This window comes from Oncorhynchus tshawytscha, linkage group LG20 (genome assembly GCF_018296145.1).
Source record: "Oncorhynchus tshawytscha isolate Ot180627B linkage group LG20, Otsh_v2.0, whole genome shotgun sequence".
Taxonomy (NCBI): Eukaryota; Metazoa; Chordata; class Actinopteri; order Salmoniformes; family Salmonidae; genus Oncorhynchus; species Oncorhynchus tshawytscha.
The window spans coordinates 7,360,319-7,385,310 of NC_056448.1; the positions used below are offsets into that span (position 1 = coordinate 7,360,319).

At 44.8% G+C, this 24,992-nt stretch overlaps 1 protein-coding gene across 1 annotated transcript in view; it reads left to right on the forward strand.

Annotated features, from left to right (window-relative positions):
- The window catches only part of pcsk5a (proprotein convertase subtilisin/kexin type 5a), a 41,197-nt gene extending 16,396 nt beyond the window's left edge, over positions 1-24,801 (forward strand). The window contains exons 17-37 of the mRNA XM_042302115.1: positions 2,544-2,628; positions 2,914-3,017; positions 4,109-4,250; positions 4,636-4,751; positions 6,265-6,367; positions 8,468-8,604; positions 8,807-9,007; positions 9,223-9,291; positions 9,412-9,454; positions 9,615-9,757; positions 10,097-10,297; positions 10,607-10,690; positions 10,907-11,105; positions 13,248-13,462; positions 15,861-16,103; positions 16,356-16,583; positions 17,303-17,480; positions 20,004-20,221; positions 22,481-22,581; positions 23,187-23,385; positions 23,676-24,801. Coding sequence (XP_042158049.1) covers positions 2,544-2,628; positions 2,914-3,017; positions 4,109-4,250; positions 4,636-4,751; positions 6,265-6,367; positions 8,468-8,604; positions 8,807-9,007; positions 9,223-9,291; positions 9,412-9,454; positions 9,615-9,757; positions 10,097-10,297; positions 10,607-10,690; positions 10,907-11,105; positions 13,248-13,462; positions 15,861-16,103; positions 16,356-16,583; positions 17,303-17,480; positions 20,004-20,221; positions 22,481-22,581; positions 23,187-23,385; positions 23,676-24,118 — 3,452 coding nt within the window. The 3' untranslated portion in view covers positions 24,119-24,801. The remainder of the gene's footprint in view (positions 1-2,543; positions 2,629-2,913; positions 3,018-4,108; positions 4,251-4,635; positions 4,752-6,264; positions 6,368-8,467; positions 8,605-8,806; positions 9,008-9,222; positions 9,292-9,411; positions 9,455-9,614; positions 9,758-10,096; positions 10,298-10,606; positions 10,691-10,906; positions 11,106-13,247; positions 13,463-15,860; positions 16,104-16,355; positions 16,584-17,302; positions 17,481-20,003; positions 20,222-22,480; positions 22,582-23,186; positions 23,386-23,675) is intronic.
- The last annotated feature ends 191 nt before the right edge of the window (positions 24,802-24,992 follow it).

Sequence of the window (24,992 nt, forward strand, 5' to 3'; positions counted from 1 at the left end):
CTCCTCGGATGATCGGAGGTGGTCCTGCCTACACGGTGCGCCGCATAATGGATTCCAGATGGCGGGGTCGAGGTTTCCAATATCTCGTGGATTGGGAAGGATATGGTCCAGAGGAGAGGAGTTGGATTCCTCGGCGTCAGATCCTTGATGACGACTTGCTTCGTGACTTCTACCGCCTCCACCCTGGCGCTCCAGGTAGTCCGCCCGGTGGCGTTCGTCGGAGGGGGGGTACTGTCACGAATCCCGCTTCCTGAGTCTGTGTTTGCCTGTGTTTCTGTCCTGGAGTGTGTTTCCGGTGTCCTGGAACGCACCCTGTCTGGTTGCCGGGCGAATTAGCTTGTTGGGAGATCGATGTTCACCCGCACCTGTATCCCATCAGTAATCTGCACAACTGTCCTGATCATCACCTCTCCCCTTCAAAAGCTCTGACCTGACATCCATTCCCTGCCGGATCGGTAGCCATGAACATTACTCACCCGGATCATTTACCCCATTCCCGCCTGGTCGTCGGAGGATTCCGCTACCCCATTGGATCCACCTATTTACTCCCATCAACTCACCACCGCTGCCCGCTACGCCACCTGGATATATCTACCCATTCACATTCACTTGTAAATAAATACTCACCTTCTTCCTACTCTCCTTGTCCTGGTCTGCTTCTGGGTTCGATTTTGAAAGAATGTGACAGTTAGCTGGCTAGCCAGTTAAAATAATGACCATATCATATAGTTGACAACGTCTTAACTTGATCTAATTTATATTTATTATTACAGGAAAATAAACTCACAAGTTAATGATGAGCTAATTACAAAAAATGGATTACGGTTGTGAGTGTGACGAAATAAAAGCAGGGCATTCTAACTGAGAATTTTTGAACTTGGAAACTGTCTCGTTGCCTAAACTTATATCCAAATTTGACTTTAGTGCAGGTGATGTTGTTCTTCATATTACCATCTCTGGTAAACACACACTATATCAAAAAAATCTAAGTTTATTTGTGACATGCCCAGGATACAGAAGGTGTAAACAGTACAGTGAAATGGTTACTTGCATTGTGGAGTATTTTGTTTCGTGAAATCTACATTGTACTATTTCTAATACTATTTACTATAGAATTGTATACTGGTACAAAAAGCGCATGCAAAACATATATATATTTTGTTATTTACTATTTATCTATCTGAGCTTTATAACTCATGAGGAAATGTTTAACATAGCCATCTACTTAACATTAACATTCAACAGGGTAGCCCTCGTTCCCGCATACGCATAGCGGCAGTAAGCAAGGGTGCTGAGGGTGCTGCAGAATCCTCTGATATATCAAAATCAAACATAAAAAATTTTTTTTAAATGTAAAAATCCATAAAATGTGTGAACTAGGCCTTTATTACTCCACCCACCTCGCATGACAAGAAGCTGCCCCCATCCCTCCCGCTGTTTGGGCAAAGCGTTTGCAAATGTTTTGTTGTTTGAGTGAGGGAAATTCTGTAAATTTTAAGAGGACTTTATGTATTTTGAAAGATGAGACGTTGAGGATTATAATAAATACTGCTTTGATGTCATAGAAGCAAGCTAAACACCCATGAATCAAAATGTGCACTTCACATTTCCATATCATATCGTTGTTATACCCTGGGTTGTTCTGAACCGAATGAGACTATTTTTGTCTGTTGTTATGAAAATTTGCTGCGTCACGCAACTGAATGCACTCCTTTCTATGCACACCAAAATTATGATCTGTTTGCCTGAATTGCATTTTGAAAGCCTAACACTGTAATATCGTACTCTCTAACTCAGCTAGTCATGTTGGCAATAGAACAAGCCTTCAAATGATGCCCACCTGAGCCAGATTGGGATTTATGAAGGACCATTTTTGGATTGTGTGATGGCTGTGATGGAGGATTGTGCTCCAACCAAATCGACTACAAGTGTGCTTGCTCTAGTTCCTCAACGGCACAGCTAGAAGAGCTCCAAAAACACCTTGTAGTTGAAGACTCTTCTTTGTGCACACTTTGGAGATGTGTGTGGCCACCTGGAGGCAACCAGTTTGACCTCTCACTTTAAACCCTTGTCATTTATTTGTTTTATGTTGCAATTCCCCAAATTCTCCAGTAATATTCTTCTCGTGTTACTGAAGGTATGCAGAATATTTTCAGATTTAATCAACAAATGCGGCAAAGTACGGTCAATGTAAACTAGAAATAAAATCAACAGTATTTTAGACTTGTCAGGTGAACTGTTGTGTCCTCACATTTTGGTCTAATAATGTTCCCATCATCTCCAAACGGTTCCCTTTTCAATTGCCAAGATTGTTAGGCACATGCTTTTCATATTTCTTATGTAAGAAACATTTCAATTTAGCCCCATCCATATAGGCCAATTCCCCCAAGTGTAAAGGGTTTTAAGGATATTATGCTGTATTGTTGTAAAAACCAAGCCAATGTCTCTACTGAATATGTGCTTAATGAACAATGCTTTTACTTCAACTGGAGTGGAATTATATTTGGCAGGTATGAATGCTTGCATTGTTGTTTTCCCCACAGATGCAAATATGTGCAGGAAGTGCAGTGAAAACTGCTTGAGATGCACCTCGGCGAACATCTGCACAGAATGCAAATCAGGCACAAGGTGAACCAATCCCTCTGATGACGCCCGAATTACCAACTCATGCATTTCTTCTCTGTACACAGTGATTCTCCATCTTCGCCACAGAGAATACTAATTTGCACACGCACACACATTCTAAATCTATTGCAACAAAGCAAACTCCTATTATAATGTTTGTTGTATTTTGCAGTGTTGAGAGTTATCAGATAAAACTTCTCAATGAGTGTGTGCGCTCTGGGTCGGAACACAGAGCCCAGATAATGATGAGTCTCTCTCTATCTCACTATCGATCTACACCCCCCCCAGTCTGTTGGGGAACCGCTGCCAGAGGAGCTGTGGACCAGGAAGTTACCACAACGAACAGGAGAGCACCTGCGAGCCCTGCCACGAGGCCTGTGCCACCTGTGCAGGTAAAGGGAGGGGTGACTTGGATCAAACCAAACAGGACCCTAAGCCATATATACAATGCTCAAAAAAATAAAGGGAACACTTAAACAACACAATGTAACTCCAAGTCAATCACACTTCTGTGAAATCAAACTGTCCACTTAGGAAGCAACACTGATTGACAATAAATGTCACATGCTGTTGTGCAAATGGAATAGACAACAGGTGGAAATTATAGGCAATTAGCAAGACACCCCCAATAAAGGAGTGGTTCTGCAGGTGGTGACTACAGACCACTTCTCAGTTCCTATGCTTCCTGGCTGATGTTCTGGTCATTTTTGAATGCTGGCGGTGCTTCCACTCTAGTGGTAGCATGGGACGGAGTCTACAACCCACACAAGTGGCTCAGGTAGTGCAGCTCATCCAGGATGGCACATCAATGCGAGCTGTGGTTTGCTGTGTCTGTCAGCGTAGTGTCCAGAGCATGGAGGCGCTACCAGGAGACAGGCCAGTACATCAGGAGACGTGGAGGAGGCCGTAGGAGGGCAAGAACCCAGCAGCAGGATCGCTACCTCCGCCTTTGTGCAAGGAGGAGCAGGAGGAGCACTAACAGAGCCCTGCAAAATGACCTCCAGCAGTCCACAAATGTGCATGTGTCTGCTCAAACGGTCAGAAACAGACTCCATGAGGGTGGTATGAGGGCACGACGTCCACAGGTGGGGGTTGTGCTCAAAGCCCAACACCGTGCAGGACGTTTGGCATTTGCCAGAGAACACCAAGATTGGCAAATTCGCCACTGGCGCCCTGTGCTCTTCACAGATGAAAGCAGGTTCACACTGAGCACATGTGACAGACGTGACAGTCTGGAGACGCCGTGGAGAACGTTCTGCTGCCTGCAATATCCTCCAGCATGACCGGTTTGGCGGTGGGTCAGTCATGGTGTGGGTTGGCATTTCTTTGGGGGGCCGCACAGCCCTCCATGTGCTCGCCAGAGGTAGCCTGACTGCCATTAGGTTCTTAACTGACTTGCCTAGTTAAATAAAGGTAAAATAAAAATAAAACATGGGTTACAGTGTGCGTCTGTTTGGATGTGTGCACATGTGTGTTATCACAGGTGCGGGCATTGAGGCGTGTAACCAGTGTGCTGATGGGTACCTGATGGAGGAGTGGAGGTGTGTTTCCTCCTGTAGTGTTGGCTTCTATGCCACGGAGAGCAGCCCACAGAAAACTAGTGATGGACCCAGGATATGCAAGAGGTGAGTGAGCTCTGTGTCTTGGTGTAGGTGGATTGTTCATTATTATTATGGCTGGCCTCATTCCAACATGTGTATAATAATAATTTGCTTGTGTTAATACACACGTGTGAATTGTCAGTGTGTTTTTTTTTGCATATTCCAACTCCCCCTGAGAGTGGGGTCACAGCCAGGGTCTGCCATTTTCCAAGGTGACCCCAGAGCAATTTAAGGTTGTGCCTTCCTCATGTGCACATTCACCGATTTTTCACCTTGGCGATTCGAACTAGTGACCTTTCTGTGTGTGTGTGTGTTTTATTGTGTGTTTGTGTGTGTGTTTGTGTCTGCCTATTTCTGTGCACATGTGTCTGTTTATGTAATCTCAGCCAGTCTGCTGGTACCTCCTCAGGTGTGATTCCAGCTGTCTCACCTGTGTGGGAGCGGGGAAGGGGAACTGCAGCAGCTGTGCTGGTGGATACAGTCTTATGGACAAAGTGTGTATGGTCAGCACCGTCTGTGGTGATGGTCAGTCAATCAATCACTCTCCTTAAACTCACTCGTACAACCCAGTGTCTATTCCAGGGGTGAAAGTAAGGCAGTACGGTCCGGTACGGCATCCTAGCAAAATAAATAGTGGGGGTACACCATACCTTAAAACGTGAGCCTATCACAATTATTAAAACAACATTTCAAGTAAACTTATCATTACTGCATGCCAGAGGCAGGAAAAATGAGCGAATGGACATGAAAATGTGTTGTGTAGCCTATGTTCCAAAATGCCATGTGGCTCCACGAGAACACAGACATTTTGCCATGGCAGAGATGAGTGGCCCACACCGAGACGCGCACGGACAGCAGTGGATGCATAAATTCTAGCCTAATGACATTCGCCAAATGTCATTACACTTTGTGGTGTTTTGTGTAACAGATGTCTCTTTCCATTCACCACTGTTTGGAGGCTGGAAATACACTACATGACCAAAAGTATGTGCTCGACGAACATCTCATTCCAAAATCATGGGCATTAATATGGAGTTGGTCCCCCCTTTGCTGTTATACAGTAACAGCATCCACTCTTCTGGGAAGGCATTCAACTAGATGTTGGAACTTTGCTGCGGGGACTTGCTTCCATTCAGCCACAAGAGCATTAGTGAGGTCGGGCGCTGATGTTTGGCGGTTAGGCCTGGCTCGCAGTCGGGCGTTCCAATTCATCACCAAAGGGATTCGATGGGGTTGAAGTCAGGGCTCTGTGTAAGCCAGTCAAGTTCACAGAATCATCTAGAATGTCATTGTATGCTATAGCGTTAAGATTTCCTTCCACTGGAACTAAGTGGCCTAGCGTTCTCCCGGCGTCCGCCAAACCCTGATTCGGGCGTTGGACTGCCAGATGGTGAAGCGTCACTCCACAGAATGTTTTCACTGCTCCAGAGTCCCATGGCGCCGAGCTTTACCCCACTCCAGCCGACGCTTGGCATTGCGCATGGTGATCTTAGGCTTGTGTGCAGCTGCTCAGCCATGGAAACCCATTTCATGAAGCTCCCGGCGAACAGTTCTTGTGCTGATGTTGCTTCCAGAGGCAGTTCGAAACTTGGTAGTGAGCTTTGCAACCGAGGACAGACGATGTTTACACTCTACGCACTTCAGCACTCCGCAGTCTTGTTCTGTGAGCTTGTGTGGCCTACCACTTCGCGGGTGAGCCATTGTTGCTCCTAGACGTTTCCACTTCACAATAACAGCACTTACAGCGACGAATGAATTCTACTTTCACCCCTGGTCTATTCAGATAGTGTATCATATAGCTACTGTGTTAGTGTAGGTCACACGTTATATTATTATTACAAAGTAACTATACATATAACTAATTAAACGTAATCTGATCAGTTTCCTTTCATTACAAATCAAATATAGTTGTATATGCCTCATCTGCAGTTGCTAGGTACAGCTGAATACTTACGTTCTGTATTAAAATATTACAGGGTAATTACATTGAATTAGTGCAACGTAAATGTAAAATGTTTTCTTTGTGTTTTGCATGCAGGAGAGTACCAGGATAGCCATGGGAAGTGCCATGCATGTGACGCCACGTGTCTGAAGTGTACAGGCCCAAAGTCCGAGGAATGTATCAGCTGTGGCCCCTCTAGGTAAGTCAAATCAAATCAAATCAAATTTATTTATATAGCCCTTCGTACATCAGCTGATATCTCAAAGTGCTGTACAGAAACCCAGCCTAAAACCCCAAACAGCAAGCAAGGCAGGTGTAGAAGCACGGTGGCTAGGAAAAACTCCCTAGAAAGGCCAAAACCTAGGAAGAAACCTAGAGAGGAACCAGGCTATGTGGGGTGGCCAGTCCTCTTCTGGCTGTGCCGGGTGGAGATTATAACAGAACATGGCCAAGATGTTCAAATGTTCATAAATGACCAGCATGGTCGAATAATAATAAGGCAGAACAGTCAGGTGGAAGTTGAAACTGGAGCAGCAGCATGGCCAGGTGGACTGGGGACAGCAAGGAGTCATCATGTCAGGTAGTCCTGGGGCATGGTCCTAGGGCTCAGGTCAGTTGAAACTGGAACAGCAGCATGGCCAGGTGGACTGGGGACAGCAAGGAGTCATCATGTCAGGTAGTCCTGGAGCTCAGGTCCTAGGGCTCAGGTCCTCCGAGAGAGAGAAAGAAAGAGAGAAGGAGAGAATTAGAGAACGCACACTTAGATTCACACAGGACACCGAATAGGACAGGAGAAGTACTCCAGATATAACAAACTGACCCCAGCCCCCCGACACATAAACTACTGCAGCATAAATACTGGAGGCTGAGACAGGAGGTAAGTCTATGGTGAGGACTGTATCAACTATGGCCCCTCTAGGTAAGTCTATGGTGAGGACTGTATCAACTATGGCCCCTCTAGGTAAGTCTATGGGGAGGACTATATCAGCTGTGAGCCTTCTAGGTAAGTCTATGGTGTCTATGTAAGGCCATGGCGAGGACTGGATCAACTATGGCCCCTCTAGGTGAGTCTGGTGAGGACTATAACAGCTGTGACCCCTCAAGTTAAATAGATTTCCATACAGGAAGAGATGGGGCGGAGCAGATTTCCCAAAAATGGAGCAGATTCTTATTTTCTCCGCCTTGGCTGAGTGGCTTTCACATGCATGAGCACCGCCGATCGCTCCGCCTGGATAGAAGTCCGCCCCCATCTAGCTGCATTGAAAATGAATGGCATCTCCTCTACCGCTTCATGTCTTTAGAGGGAAACTTTGGGATTTTGGCAATGACTCCCTCTATATACATCCCCACAGTTACAGTAGATTAACTCGTGGATGCCATTTTTATGTCACTGCGTCCAGTATGAAGGAAGTTAGAGGTATCATGCTAGCAGATACCCATAGACTTCCAGTCATTGTCATTACGCTAACGCTAGTTAGCAATGGCTCACAAAACTACCTCTTGACTTCCTTCATGCTGGACACAGACATAAAAATGGTATCGACTCACCTAGATGGGCAATAGTTGAGACAGTCCTCACCATAGTCTTACCTAGAGGCCTATAGTTGATACAGTCCTAACCATCGACTCACCTAGAAGGTTCACAGCTGATAGTCTTTACCATAGAATAACCAAGAGGGGCCATAGTTGATAAAGGGCTTCGTTGCCAAATCCCAAAGTATCCCTTTAATCTATGGTTAGGATTGTATCATCAGTGGTATCATCTGTGGCCCCTCTAGATGTGTCTATAGTCTGAGAAATATATAGATATACTGGAGCAGATGTCATAACAAAGAGGTTGATTCAGGTGATATACTGTACAGTTCAACCTTGGATATAAAATGCTCTCTTCCTATGTCATCCTGTCTGAGACACTTATTTTTACATATAAAAGGTGCATTCTGGTAACTGTACATTCACTTTTGGTAACACAAGGCAATTCAAAAACAGAATTAGCCTAGAGGCAACAAAAAAAAGAGCCAGCACTTTTTACAGGCAATGAAAGATTGCACTTTTTTTTAATCGATAGTGCGAGAATCTGGCCATTAAGCAGTTTTTCTACTTATTCAGAGTCAGATGGACTCGTGGTGGATACCATTTTTATGTCTCTGCGTGCAGTTTGAAGCAAGTTGGAGGTAGTTTCGCGAGCCAATGCTTACTGGCGACAGCGCAATGACTGGAAGTGTACAAGTACCGCTAGCATGCTCCACCGGAAGCACATGTAGTTTAATAGTTAGGTGCTGTTTCCTCATTGTCTCAGGTCTCTGGATCAGGGTTGCTGTGTGGCTCAGTGTGCCCGGGGGAAGTACCAGTCAGGTGGCCAGTGCCACCTGTGTGACCACACCTGTGCCATGTGCCTGGATGGAGGGCCTGCCAACTGCACGAGCTGTGACACCGGTGAGGGGAAGGGACACCTGTCATTCTAACTGACACAGTCCAGTGGACACGTGCTCTGGCTCTGGGGCAACAAACACATTGCACTTTATACCACTAAAAAAACTCTATTTTACGGTAATAGACTAATAGTGTGTTGTGTGTGTGTGTAACGATTGTGCGTCTGTCTGCCTGCCTGCCTGCCATCCATATGCGTTTCCCTCAGATAAATTCAACATGGACCGCTACTTGTACAAGGGGGGTTGTGTCGACGCTTGTCCGGAAGGACATTACCATACCCAGGAGAAGAGCTGCGAGGCCTGCCCCGACAACTGCAACCTCTGCTCCTCCGCCACACACTGCCTGCGCTGTAACTCCTCCTACTACACCACTGATGGAGTCTGCACCCGACTGGAGTGTGGAGAAGGTGACAGATATAGCCAGAATGTTGTGTTCTTATGTAATATCTGCCTCTACAGGTATGAACATGAAGAAGAAAAGTCTTTGAAGTATTTCTGTCTCCATAGAGAATTGTAATTCCCCCCCTATCTCTCTCTCTGACTCACTCTCTCTCTCGCTCTCTTTGTCTGGCTCCCCTCTATCTGTCTGTCTTTCTGTCTCTGCCCCTCTCTCCCTCTACAGGTGAGGTGGAGGATCCAGAGTATGATGACTGTATGGCCTGTGAGGAAGGCTGTAAGAAGTGTGTACTGTGTAAGTTAGTCTACCCATGTGAACCCCATCTATCTAACAGTTTGAACACAGTTGGCGAGGGCCACAGGGAGAGGAATAGGATGAGAAGATGTCTGAGTGTAGTTTTTCTCTATTCCTCAGATAACCCCAGGCATTGCCTATCCTGCACTGACGACTTTTACAAGTAAGCAGAGCAAGGAATAAAAATCTTGTTTTAATCTTAACGAACCCCCCTTAATTTATGGAATATCACCTCAATTGTCAATATCTCCGTGTGTGATATGTAAATGAATGGGTGACAGGGGAGGAAGACGAAACAAACCAACTTCTTGCATTGAGTTTAGATTCCAAGATGGCTGCTACAAGAACTGCCCAGCGAAGACGTTCAGCGTAGAGGAGGAGATGACCTGTGTGCCGTGTGATGAAAAGTGCGTCAGCTGTGACGAACATGAGTGCTACTGGTGTGAAACCGACCTCTTCTTATCAGGTAAGGGTTTGGTCGGTGTAACTGTGTGTGTGTGTGTGTGTGTGTGTGTGTGTGTGTGTGTGTGTGTGTGTGTGTGTGCTTGCGTGTGTTCTTGACATGTTTTAAAGTGTGCTCTGTTCCACCCAGAGGGGAAGAGTGTGTGTGTGAGTTGGGGTTTTGTGTGTGTGCTTGTTTGTGCGTGTGCTTGCGTGTGTGTGTTCTTATGTTTTAAAGTGTGCTCTGTTCCACCCAGAGGGGAAGTGTGTGTTGGGGGTTTGTGTGTGTGCTTGTTTGTGTGTGTGCGTGCTTGCGTGTGTGTGTGTTCTTGTTATGTTTTAAAGTGTGCTCTGTTCCACCCAGAGGGGAAGTGTGTGCCGGAGTGTCCGGACGGTTTCTACGGAGACGAAGACACCCAGGAGTGTGAAGAGTGTCACTCTGACTGTGTGACATGCAGCGGTCCCGACAGTGACGACTGTGTGTCGTGTGAGGAGGGGAAGAGCCGGGAAGAGGGGGAGTGTGTCTCTAAACAGGATTCCTGCCCTGTTAAGACCTTCCTCACTGGTGAGATTTAAAGGATCAATTTACCGAAAAATAGATGGATGTTACCACACTGTTATAGGGCGTACTTCAGAAATGTATTTCATTACACAAGTTATTGTTAGACGATTGCTAATGACCTTGGCACTTCACTTTACCCTGTGAGGGAGTTTGTTACATTAACATTGCACCTTGCTGCAGGAAAGCCATTTCGAAAATGTAACTTTTTAATCCCAACAACTTTAGTTGTAGGCTATGATTATTATGAGAATAAATCCCCTGGTACTGTATGATATTGACTTGTTTGGTGTTTTCTCGTGTTCTTCCCTGCAGGTGAAGGAGAGTGTGAGGCCTGCCATGCCTCCTGTGACTCGTGTTCAGGAGAGGAGAAGAGCCAGTGTAAAACCTGTGCGAAAGGTCTGCCTGACGATATTTCTGCCTGTCAATTTGTCAGAATGTGTGTAGTGTGTGCTCGTCTGTTTCCAGTGAGGTCGCCTTAAACCCTGCGAAAAAGAGAAAGATAAGCACATCCCACTGGTTCAGTTCTGGTCCTGATTGCAGACCGTGACAGTGTGCGTGCTTGCGTGTGCGTCTGTGTGTATTCTGACCGTATCCTTCCTGTGCTCTTCCCAGGGCGGTTCCTGTCAGCAGAGCAGGTGTGTGTGTTGAAGTGCCCAGCGAGCTCGTTCGCCGGCCGGCTGAGCGGTGTGTGTGAGCCGTGTCCTCGGGGGTGTGTGCAGTGTGTGGACGAGCATCGCTGCACCCGCTGTCAGGTGGTACGCAAGGCCCCGCTCTACCTGCAAGACGGACAGTGTGTTCGTCAATGCCAGAGGTCAGAGTTCATATGAGTATGGTAAAGGTGATCGCTCGGGATTTAGGCAAAGAGGCCCTTGATCTACTTAGTCAGATGAACTCGTGGATAGCATTTTTATGTAGTCTGTGGCTGCGAGTACGGAGCTTTTGCCCTCGTTCCCGCCCTTCTGGGAAACTGGGTCACGTTTCTGCGCCTGCGTTATTTTACGCACACTATGTAACTACTGTTCACACTCCCTTCATGTTTCTCTCTTTACTCTTCTGAACCGTGATGACGTAGCCTATGTCTCTGCCTCGTATTTCTGAACAGCGGAAACAATAACCCTGCAGCGAGATGAACAAACGTTCCCAAACATACATATTATGAAGGCTATACAACCTCATCCTGTCCGCTGTGACAGGTATTGCAGTTGCACAAGCAGCATACAGTCCCTACACGTTGCATTGGCGCAAAACCAATCAGTGTTTTGTGTGAGGGTGTAGGGTCATCTTTATAGTTGCTGCCATATCGTAGCCACCAGACAGAGTTCCTGAAAAAAGAGCACTGCTACTTAGACTGCCTGTCTGCCTCCTGCTTAGCCAATGCGTGCAATGATGATGAAAAATGAACATTTATATCGCTGCTTAGACTTCGTGTCTGTGTCTTGCTGGTGTTTGATATGCTGTCTAGACAGCGGCATGCAACTTCCTGCTTGAGTTTTGTGTTTGGGGCAAAAAAAAACTATCTGTGTCTTAACCATGCAGAGGCCCTACTAACTGCTATTATGCTTCTCAATGATCATGCAAGTACTGCACGACTTGGATACCTAGCTGTTCAACTAGGCAGCCGTTCCAGGCAGCCGAGCGTCTATACGGACTGGTAACCAGAGTCTGACAATGGGCGAGTTCATTTTGCGTCGCCCGGTGCACTATAACACCCCTCTTGAAGAAAGAACATGAAAACCATAGGGATGGTGCCAGGTTTCCTCCTGACCTGACCAAAGAGTTCAATCGTGGTTCTTATGGTCTGAGAGTCCTTTAGGTGCCTTTTTGCAAACTCCAAGCGGGCTGTCATGTGCCTTTTACTGAGGAGTGGCTTCCGTCTAGCCACTCTACCATGCCTGATTGGTGGAGTGCTGCAGAGATGGTTGTCCTTCTACACAGAGGAACTCTGGTGCTCTGTCAGTGACCATCAGGTTCTTGGTCACTTCCCTGACCAAGACCCTTCTCCCCCGATTGCTCAGTTTGTCCGAGCGGCCAGCTGTAGGTAGAGTCTTGGTGGTTCCAAACTTCTTCCATTTAAGAATGATGGAGGCCACTATTTACTTGGGGACCTTCAATGCTGCAGAAATGTTTTGGTACACTTCCCCAGATCTGTGCCTCGACACAATCCTGTCTCGGAGCTCTACAGACAATTTCTTCAACCCCTATTGACAGATGTGTGCCAATCAATTGAATTTACCACAGGTTTACTCCAACCAAGTTGTAGAAACATTTCAAGGATGATCAATGGAAACAGGATATACCTGAGCTCAATTTCGAGTCTCATAGCAAAGGGTCTGAATACTTTATTTTTTATTTTTTTCATTTGACAAACATTTCTAAAAACCTGTTTTCACGTTGTCATTATGGGGTATTATGTGTAGATTGATTTTAGAATAAGGCTGTAATGTAACATTTTTTTTCCATCTTTAATCCTGCTCCTAGAAACTCCCAGGGTCTGCAGGTTTCTGTTCCAACCCAGGGCTCATACACCATTTTGATCATGATTCATTGCTCCTCTCCCCACACATCATTGCTGTGGAAAATGATGATATATTGTATGACATGGTTATGTATTCACCTCTTTATCTAAATGGCGTATATACCTTTCATTTGACAGAACTGGAGTGCCTGCTGAACTCTACTGTACCTACTTAAACCCTCTCAGTTGTCATGACAGCTTTCCCGGAGATGCTCTTCTCCATCACAATGTCGTGGATTGACTCCAATTGCTCACTCCCCCTTGTGGATTTAGAAGCTTTGGATTGGTCTAGGCAATTTACACCATACTTCTACCACCAGTCCACGAGATGGAGTGAACGAGTGCACACTTTGGGGAGAAGGGTAGAGAATGATCCCGGGAACCCCAGTGTGCAACTTAACGTCCTCTCTGCTGTGCTCTCCCACTGTGTACTTTTAGTGGGTATGCAGCGGGCCAGGTGTGTCGCGGCTGTGCGACAGGCTGTGCCTCCTGTGAGAGAAATTCCACCCACTGTCTGAGCTGTGTGGAGCCCTTCCTTCTGTACCAACACCAGTGTGTGGAGGCCTGCCCCCCTGCACACACGCTCAGAGACGGGGAGTGTCAGCACTGTCCCACAGCCTGCCAGGAATGTAGCCCCAACAGAGAGTGCACAGGTGAGACACACACAGACAAGAGTAGTGATGGCATATTTGTCATTTATTAAGGATCCCAATTACAGGCCTACTCTTCCTGGTGTCCAGCAACATTAAGGCAGTTATGTACCATTTCAATATGACATGACATTGCATTTCGTGACACTTTTCACAACATATAAAGTGTGTTCCCTCAGGCCACTACTCTACTATCACATATCTACAGTCTATGTGTACGTGGGTGTAGAGGGCGTCTTATCATGTGTATGTGTGTCTCTTCACAGTCTCCGCCGTTCCATAAGGTGTATATTTCTATATGTTTAAAAAAAAAATGTATTCTACTGCTTGTGGGATAGAGTTCCATGTAGCCATGGCACTATGTAGTAATGTGTGCCTCCCATAATCTGTTCTGGACTGTTCTGTTCTGCTCTGGTGGCATGTCTTTGTGGGGTACTCATGGGGTGTCTGAGCTGTGTGCTAGTAGTTTAGACAGCTCGGTGCATTCAGCATGTCAACACTTCTTACAAGAAAACAAGTAGTGATGAAGTCAATCTCTCCTCCACTTACATGCATATTTACATGCATGTTGTTAATATTAGCTCTCTGTGTACATTTAAGGGGCAGTCCTGCTGCCCTGTTCTGAGCCAATTTTTCGAGGTCCCTCTTTGTGGCACCTGACCACACGACTGAACAGCACACCAGGTGTGACAAAACTAGAGCCCGTAGGACCTGCCTTGTTGATAGTGTTGTTAAAAAGGACAGACTTGACCATGACAGTTTACAATCTAGGGTTTCTCCAAGCACTTTAGTCACCTCAAATTGCTAAATTTCCACATGATTTATTACAAGATTTAGTTGAGGTTTAGGGTTTAGTGAATGATTTGTCTCAAATACAATGCTTTTAGTTTTTTAAATATGTATTCCTTGCCACCCATTCTGAAACGAACTGCAGCTCTTTGATAAGGGTTGCAGTGATTTCACTCACTGCAGTAGCTGATGTGTATAGTGTTGTCGTCCGCATACATAGACACACTGGCTTTACTCAAGGCCAGTGGCATGTCATCAGTAAAGATTGAAAAAAGTAAGGGGCCTAGACAGCTGCCCTGGGGAATTCCTGATTCTACCTGGATTATGTTGGAGAGGCTTCCATTCAAGAACACCCTCTGTGTTCTGTTAGACCGGTAACTCTTTATCCACAATATAGCAGGGGGGTGTAAAGCCGTAACAAATACGTTTTTCCATCAGCAGACTATGATCGATAATGTCAAAAGCCACACTGAAGTGTAACGAAACGGCTCCTACAATCTTTTTATCTTCAATTTCTCTCAGCCAATCATCAGTAATTTGTGTAAATGCTGTGCTTCTAAATGTTTTTCCCTATAAGCATGCTGACATTTTTTTCACCACTTACACACTCACTTTGCAGAATTTTAAATGCTTGTCTTTCATAATTTGATCAGTTATAGTGGCAGCGTTTGTTGCTGGCATGCCATGCCTAAATTTGCTAATCTTGCCAATAAAAAAAAACGAATGAAAGTAAATGCCTGAATGATGAAATGGAGTTGAGTTTGCCTTTTTGCCCCAAATTTAATTTAAGGTGCTCCAAAAAGCTTTTTACTATCATTCTTTATATCATGTATCTTTGTTTCATAGTATAGTTTCTTCTTTTTATTCAGTTTAGTCACAGGACTTCTCAATTTGCAGTACGTTTGCCAATCGGTTGTGCAGCCAGACTTATTTGCCATTCCTTTTGCTTCATCCCTCTCAACCATAACATTTTTCAATTCCTCATCAATCCAAGGGGATTTAAAGGTTTTTAGCCATTTTCTTCATGGGTGCATGCTTATTAGTAACTTCAATAAGCAATTTCATAAATGTGTCAAGTGCAGCGTCTGGTTGCTCCGGATTACACACCATCAACAACATAGGTATCACTACAAAACGTCTCCTATGACCTCTTATACACTATATCCAGCTTTTGGAACTTTGGGTTTCCTAGATATGGCTACTATATTGTGATCACTACATCCAATGGATTTGGATACTGCTTTAAAGCACATTTCTACAGCATTAGTAAAGATGTGATCAATATATGTTGATGATTTAATTCCGGTGCTGTTTGTAACTACCCTGGTAGGTTGACTGATAACCTGGACCAGGTTGCAGACACCAGTTACAGTTTGAAGCAGCTTGATGAAAGCCAGTCAATATTTAAATCACCCAGAAAATATACCTCTCTGTTGATGTCACATACGTTATCCAGATAAAGGGCAAAGAGAGAGAAATAAATATAAAAATCAATAGGTAGCCAGACAGGGAACAAGAAATTCCCTATCTTAATCCATCAGTCTCCTTTCTCTCTCTCCCTCATTTCTCTCTCTCCCTCTCTTCATTCCTCCCTCCCTCACCTCCTTCCCAGGCTGTGAGGAGTACCACTTCCTCTACGAGGGCCGCTGTGTGACGGACTGTCCCGAGAGGTTCTTCCAGGACTCTGAGCAGGGCGTGTGTGTCCGCTGTCACCCTGACTGTGCCCAGTGTGACGGTCCGGATGGGGACGACTGTGACTCTTGTGCAGACCCAGAGGCCACCCTACACAACGGAGCCTGTCTGCCAAACTGCCCCTCCCACACCTACAGGGACAGCAGGACTGGACAGTGCAAAGGTGAGGAGGCTTGGATCTTGACACAGTGGTTCCCAAGCATTTTAGGACTGAGATCCCCTGAAACCCTTTGAAAGTTTAATGTGACCCACCATATAAAGAAAGCCAACCATAAGGGGAAAAAGTATGCACTTCTCCAGTGTACTATAGGTCATCTAGACTCTTGACTAGGTCATCTAGATTCCATGCAACCCAGTGCTGTGACGTATCTGGTTTCTGTGTGATATCTCGTTTCTCTGTGTCAACTTTTTCCAGACTGTGATGGCTCCTGTCTTACGTGCTCGGGGCCCCACGCTGGCTCCTGCTCCAGCTGCAGAGAGGGCCAGAGACTGGACGCCCACGGGCAGTGTGACCCCCTGGTTAACAGGTGCACCCCCCGCCACTACACTGGAGAATGCCACCCATGCCACAAGTACTGCCAGCAGTGCAACGGGCCGGGCAAGAGCCACTGTCTGAGCTGCAACCAGAACCATTTTATACTGAGTGAGTGGAGTCATTCTCATTCCTCAACCCTTGATCATACAGTGTTACGCTAGCTGTGGATAAGACCATGCTAAGTGCAATGCTAAGAATAGAAGAGAAGAGGAAAAAACAGTCACTGAAAGTCGTTTTTGGTTTAGAACAGGGGTGACAAACTCATTTTGTCGTGGTGGCCGCATTCGGTTTTCATTGGGGTCCGGAGGGCGACAGTGATAATGTGTTATATTTTCTTGCCGTCAAAATTGGCTAAAAAATAGTCTTCTATCCATCGTTCTTGGAATTTTTAATGCTCCCCCGGCTGTCTAGTAATTATTAGCATGCTGGACAGTCAAGAAACTGTTTGAATATAGGTCCATTATCATTTCTACTCAGTTTCGATTTGGTTTTAGTCTTCTTAAAGTAAAGTATATTGAGTTAGTCCCCCCCTATTTTCTGCTCAAACCCCTGCCGGCCAGATTAGACCCTGTGTATGACACCTCTGGTTTAGATGTTTAATTCATGAGTAGCAGTAGCAAATTTAACAAACAGACACTTTTCCATGCCAGCCGTCATGATTGGAAATGGTTAATTTTGCCTGAGCCACCATTTCATGTTGTGTGTGTGTGTGTGTGTGTGTGTGTGTGTGTGTGTGTGTGTGTGTGTGTGTGTGTGTGTGTGTGTGTGTGTGTGTGTGTGTGTGTGTGTGTGTGTGTGTGTGTGTGTGTGTGTGTGTGTGTGTGTAGATGGTACCTGTATGGAATTCTGTCCTACTGGGTTCTACCAAGATGAGTCAAGCCAGAGATGTGAAGGCTGCCACCCAGCCTGTCTCACCTGCATGGGCAGACACAGCCACGAGTGTCTCAGTTGCAAGGACCACCTATTCAGAGAGGGCAAGGAGTGTGTGGACACCTGCCAACCAAGGTTAAATTATAGTGTTGTTATTTAGTTGTCACTTTGACTTTGGAAGATAATGTTATGATATGGTTGCTTAGTTATTTGATCCATTTTTATTTGATCCAAAACAACTTATATTATTTATGACAGTTCTATAATTTATGAACAGTTAACATTAACTCCAGTATATGTGGCTCATGTACAGCAACTCACAAACACAACATTTTAGTGTTGTGTCACCATGCTCCGTCGGACCAATGGAGTCTGGGCAGACCATCCATCATATTGTGTTGTTTCACTCGCACTCGTGTCTTCTGTGCTGTTTAATATATTGAGACCTCAGACAACAGGTACAGTCCATTGAATAACAATGGAGCTCACAACTGAGATTGAAATGGCCTTTCATATGGCCTGATAAATTCTAAGTAGACCAGATAGTATTTGAGCAGGAGTGATTGAGACGGTTACATGTAATGTGCTGTTCAATTGATGCTCAGTTTAAATATCTCAAAGAGGCTACAAAAGGCACACAAATGGTAAAAACTCATATTTATTGCTGTGACGTTTCCCAAACACACACCTACAAGCATTGGGACACACCACTGACAGTGCATTCACAAAGTATTCAAACCCCTTGACTTTTTCCACATTTTGTTACGTTACATACAGCCTTATTCTAAAATGTATTAAATCGTTTTTTTCACTTCTCAATTTACACACAACACCTCAATAATGACAAAGCAAAAACAGGTTTTTAGAAAATGTTTTAAAAATATAAAACTGAAATATCACATTTACATATGTATTCAGACCCTTCACTCAGTACTTTGTTGAAGCACCTTTGGCAGCGATTACAGCCTCGAGTCTTCTTGGACTGTATTTGGGGAGTTTCTCCCATTCTTCTCTGCAGATCGTCTCAAGCTCTTGTCAGGTTGGATGGGGAGTTTCACTGCACAGCTATTTTCAGGTCTCTCCAGAAATGTTAGATCGGTTTCAAGTTTGGGCTCTGTCTGGGTCACTCAAGGACATTCAGAGACTTGTCCCGAAGCCACTCCTGTGTTGTCTTGGCTGTGTGCTTGCGGTCGTGGTCTTTGCCCCCAGTCTGAGGTCCTGAGCACTCTGGAGCAGATTTTTATCAAGGTTCTCTCTGTACTTTGTTCCGTCCATCTTTCCCTCGATCCTGACTAGTCTCCCAGTCCCTGCTGTTGAAAAACATCCCCACAGCATGATGCTGTCACCACCATGCTTCACCGTAGGGATGATGCCAGGTTTTCTCCAGACGTGATGCTTGGCATTCAGGCCAAAGAGTTCAATCCTGGTTTCATCAGACCAGAGAATCTTGTTTCTCAAGGTCTGAGTCCTTTAGGTGCCTTTTGGAAAACTCCAAACAGGCTGTCATTGGTCTTTTACTGAGGAGTGGCTTCCGTCTGGTCACTCTACCATCAAGGCCTGATTGGTGGAGAGCTGCAGAGATGGTTGTCCTGGAAGGTTCTCCCATCTCCACAGAGGAACTCTGGAGCTCTGTCAGATTGACCATCGGGTTCTTGGTCACCTCCCTGACCAAGGCCCTTCTCCCTCGATTACTCAGTGTGGCCGATCGGCCAGCTCTAGGAAGAGTTTTGGTGGTTCCAAACTTCTTCCATTTATGAATGATGGAGGCCACTGTGTTCTTCAGGACCTTCAATGCTGCAGAAATGTTTTGGCACCCTTCCTTAGATCTGGACACAATCCTGTCTCTCATGGCTTAGGTTTTTAGCTCTGATATGAACTGTCAACTGTCGGACCTTATATAGACAGATGTGTGCCAATCAATTCAATTTACCACAGGTGGACTCCAATAACGTTGTAGAAACATCTCAAGGATGATCAATGGAAACAGGATGCTCCTGAGCTTGAGTATTTGTTTTTAATTTTAATACATTTGGAAAAAATCTAAACTTGTTTTCGCTTTGTCATTATGGTATATTGTGTGTAGATTGATGAGGGGAAACATTTATTTAATACATTTTAGAATAAGGCTGTAATGTAACAAAATGTGGACAAAGGGGTCTGAATACTTTCCTTATGTCAGTTAAGATGGTGTCCTATGGAGACATAACATGCACAGTTTGAGCTACTCCAGGAAGTAACCTTGCAGGCTAGCTAAGTGCTGCCATTTCTCATTGAGTAACTCCAATTGAAGTCGGACCAGTGTACTGCAGGCTGCCATTAGCAACTAAATTAGCCTGTAACTTCTACTGTGTGGGATTTTAAAATAATCGGTTCAAGGACATACATCTGGCGTATTAGAAGCAAATATTGGTACCATGATTGTCTTAAAAAAACACACATTTCCCACACAGACACCTAGAAACAGTGACACACATCCACATATACACACACACATACACACACACACACACACACACACACACACACACACACACACACACACACACACACCAATAAATAGACAGTCCCACACACACACACAAAGCCCTTCTAAACATCCACACATCCCTACACACCGTCAATGATGGGTGTCCCTGTCTGACTTGCACTGTCTCGCAGTCACTATGGAAACATGACCTCGAGGACGTGTGAGAGGTGTGACCCAAGCTGCGGTGAGTGTTCCGGGGGCAGGGCTGATGGCTGTCTGAACTGTGCAGATGGACTGCTCTACCTGAGGAAACAGGGACACTGTCACTCCAGCTGTCCCCAGGGCCACTATCAGGACAGCCAGCACCACACCTGTGAGCCCTGTCACTCGAGCTGCAGAACCTGCTCAGGTAGGGAGGACAAGAGACGTGTGTGTGTGTGTGTGTGCGTGCGTGCGTCTGTCTGTCTGTCTGTCTGTCTGTCTGTCTGTCTGTCTGTCTGTCTGTCTGTCTGTCTGTCTGTCTGTCTGTCTGTCTGTCTGTCTGTCTGTCTGAGTCTCATTTTTTCACAGTTGGATCACAAGATACTTTAAAACCCAGTCAATACTTGTTACCATAATCATGAAGGGGCTGTTTCCCGGACCTGGACCCAGATTAAGCCTATTCCAGGACTGAAAGGTACTTTCTATGGAGATTTTTCATTGAGTATGCATTTTAGTCCAGAATTAGCCTTAATCTGGTCTGGGAAAAGTACATTGATCTGTTTTTGGCATTCACAAGTGATTGAATATCGACCTATTCCTAAAACAGAGAACGACGAGACAGATTTCCCAGTTAGCACATCTGATTCCTTAGAAGTTGTGGGAACGTATGTTTTTCGTTTCCCATTGGTTCTGGGAACAAAGCCATAAGTTTCCTGACCGGTAAAACAAAACGTTCTGAGAACGGAAGTGAACATTTTTTCCCTGTTTTGGGAACGTACATTTTTAGGTTGCAGGGGGGTTCTGAGAATGTTTCACTATCGATCCCAACACCTTTCCTGGGACGTTTTTTTAATGTTCTGAGAATGGAAATTGTAGGTGATTTTAAGGTATTTAAATTACGTTCTGAGAACGTTTCAATAACACTGTTAGCTTAGTTTGGGTTAATTGTTTTAACCTCCAAGCACAGGTGGGACACATGAAAATGTGTTTGCTTAGGCATTAATCATGCAAACACATTTATTTTTTCACTGTGGCACAGTGTCAGTGAAATTCAAACTTTTGATCTTCTGTTCTGTATCCAGTCAGTAGAATTTTTTTTTTTTTACTCATTCAAAGCTGTTAAATTTAGCCTATTCAAATAGACCCCATTTTCAACGGAAACAAGCGCTCCTTAAGAATTTGGTTGATGATTCTTAAAGTGTTCTTTGAATCTTACTAATGTTTTCTTGTGTTTTTTTTTTATGGAAAGTTTTCTTAATGTTCTGGGAACATGACTTTAACTAGAACCACGAGGAAACCTGCAGAAAACATTATGCTAAAGTACTGAAATTCCCAACCAGCTCTCACAGTCTCCGAGTTCACATTCTTCACATTTTGAAGTTGTTCCAAACTTCACATTTCTCAGTGTTTTTAAGGTTACATTTAGACATTAACTCTGAATGGTTAAGGTAAGGGTTAAGGTTTGGGATAGGCTAAAACCAAACATTAAAACAACTTGGTATCACTGGATTCAAACATGCAATCTTTGGCACCAGAGACAGATGCTTAGGCATTAACTCCAAATGTTTTAAGGTTAGGGTTAAGTTTAGGTATTTACGCCAAAATCTTAAGGTTAGGCATTCATTCTGAATTGTTAAGGTTTGGGATAGGCTTAAAACACATCTCAAAAACAACTTTCTATCGCAGGATTCGAACGTGCAACCTTTGGAACCAAAGGCAGATGCTTGGAACCAAAGGCAGATGCTTACGCCCATCTGCCATCCCCGCCCACAATGCCCTAGCAAAACCATAATCTACTTGAAAGTAACAGAGTTCACTAATGCCCCTAGTGGCCGGTTTCCACGTCATTCCCCGACATCTTCAGACATGGATGGACGTTGAATACTGATTTGTGTGGCCCGACTGGAAATTCCCGCAGAAGAAAGTTGTTTCTTAATAATCTTTGAATGTTCTGAGAACAAGGCTTTAAATAGAACCATGAGGAAACCTGTAGAAAACATTATCCAGAAAGATTGAAATTCCCTCAGGAGAATGAACATTCTCTGAACTATTTGACAACATTCCCTAGTGTCAAACCATTGGGAGAATGTTCTTAGAACATGACCAAAATTGAAATGAAACGTAACCGCGTTTGAACTTTTTAAGAAAAATCTGTTAAAGTAATGAAATACCAAGAACATTTTTGTTTTTGTCACGTTTTTGTCAAACGTGTTGAGAAGCCAAGCATCTATCCTGTATCATTCCCGGAAAGTTGTGAGAAAGGTTGTATGCAAAATAACCATAGGACAACCACACTCTCACAACCCCTAAGAAACATATGGTTCTCAGAATGTTATCTGTTAGCTGAGTTGTGTCTTTAAATTGACTAACTATATCCAACAGGAAGAAAAAAAACTATGCACTGGAATGTCATGCCACCTACGCTACAGTCCAAGTGCCCAACAATGTAATTGTCCCATATTTCCAGGAAAAGGATCTCAGGCGTGTGACTTGTGTCACATGGGCTACACGCTGACAGACGGAATGTGTGAGTCCCACTGCAACATGGGTCAATACCCCGTGCTACAGGTAACCAAGAATACCCATTACTCACCACTCACCATCTCTGTACTGTATAATGTGCTTCATGTTAGTCACACATGTCAGGCTTGACACACTCCCTGATGTCAATGAGTCACAAATAGAGTTACACACGTCCTGATGTCAATACAGAAATGAGTGCAGTGTTAAATGACTGATTTAACTTAAACGTGTTTGATCGATAGTTGTTAGTGTTGTTTGGCTGGAGAACGGTACCTCGTTACCGGGTAGAAATGTGCCCCTAGTTAAAAGGCAGGTTTGTGGCTCTCAAGGACCTGTGCTCTGCACCCTTGACTTAACTTACCTTGTCCTTTCACATCTGCACATGTGCATTATAGCATGTAGCGGGGATAGGAGTTAGAGGTGGGGCCTGTGTGCTGATTCCTCACGTCTTCTCTCCTTGACTCCTTCTCAAAACACATTGGAGAAGGTCCAAGGGGATAAATATTCCGAGGAGGAGGAGTCAGGGAGAGAGGACACAAGGATAGAGAATTGAGACTCACCCCGTTTCTTTTGTCGAGGGATCAAGGAAAATACTTTTGAGATTCACCCTGTTTGTGTGAGAGCCTGTCCACTTGTGGTCTTCTGGCCAGGATTGTGAGGACTGTGACGGTTCCTGTCTGGACTGTCGCGGACCTGGTCCATACAACTGCACCATTTGTCCTGCCCATGCCATCCTCACAGCCGGGGGACGCTGTCTGCTCTGCTGTCAGAACGACATGCTAGTAGAGGGGGATTCCGAAGCGCAGCAGCAGCAGCAGCAAGAATGCTGCAACTGCACTGAGACAAGAGGTGGGCTCAGGGCTCTGTTCCAATATACAGACCAGCATACCAGAGTTCAAATACTATAACATTCAAAGTACTTTAGCTGTGCTTGATTGAACTTACCTGGTGCTGTCGAACCGATAGAAAAGTGCAAACCTCACCTATCTGGCAATCCAGCCATAGTTAAAGCAAACACTAAAAGGATTTGAATGATTTTATTTAAACCCAGGTCTGGAATGAATTTATAGTAACAGGTATCATGTTCATGTATTCACCCACCCGATCACATGTCTGTTGTCTTTCTCTCCGGTCTACAGGGGAGTGCGTCCTCAGCACTAACCTGGCCTTCCGCAATGATGAAGAGGAGTCAGCCGGGAACATGGCGCTCTTCATCATCACCTCCATCCTACTGCTGCTGGGCCTTGGTACCATTGTCTTCCTCATCCGACGCTCCCGCTCCAAGAGCCCCTCCCTCCCCGACCCCATCACGGCCCCCCGTGGCTACGAGAAGCTGGGTGGCGGGCATCATAATACCACATCCGCCGGGCACGCCAGTTCCAGCGGGCATTTCCGTGAGGCCCAGTTGGTGGATCTCACTGAGCGCTACGGGAATAAGGATGAGGAAGATGAGGACGAAGATGAGGACATTGTGTACATGGGTCAGGATGGAACGGTCTACAGGAAGTTCAGGTACGGACAGCCAGGGAATGATAATGACGACGAGCTGGAGTACGATGATGAGAGCTATACATTTCGCTGATGAGTGATTTTATACTTTTTCTACAGTTCTACCTCTTTCTTCCTTTTTCTCTCTACCTCTTTATTTTCTCTCTCTCTCTGACTAGATCTTTCCCTCTGGGCTTGCATCCATTTTATTTGTCCTCCTTTGATATTCAGTTAAAACAAGAATGAATAGCTATTTCATACTGAGGGGTGTTTAAAACAAATGCTGTTCATTCACAAAACTGTATGTTCTAGTCAAAGACCAGTTATTTTGAACATTTATGGGAAATGTATATTTTATTTTGTTGTGTCTTTTGGTTTATTTTGTGTGTGGCTTCAACCATGAAGCCTGTAAAACAATATCCTATTTGTCGTAAAAATTGGTTTCAAAATGGTGTTACTCCTCTTTGTAATTGTGGTGGTTTTGAAGTTTAATACGGGCTCTATTCAGTCTGGAATCGATGAAGCGTTACAGATTGCACAAAATAAATGTTAAGGTAATTTCCGATTGAGCCGACATATGCAGCGTTTACCCTGAACGCAGTCTCCGCTAACTCGGGAACATTGCCTTTAAATTTAAACCCAGCTGTAACGCTGATGGAGTGGAGTCCTAACACTTTCAGAGCTATGGTTTTGCCACTTGTCTTTTGTATAATTACTTTGCAGTCATTGACTTTTGATTAGCAAATATTGTGTTGTTATTCAAATAAAGTTTAATTGAATTTGAAGAAATGATATGCGATAACACTAATAGAGACACAAATGTGTCGCATTGATACGGCACCAAAAGAAAGAAAACGGGACAACCTGTACTTATTCAATAAGAAATGCTCATTTTCATTGCACACCCTAATGAATACGACCCTGGTGTTGTGGTAGAAAGGTCAATGGCATAGATGGATAGATGGAAC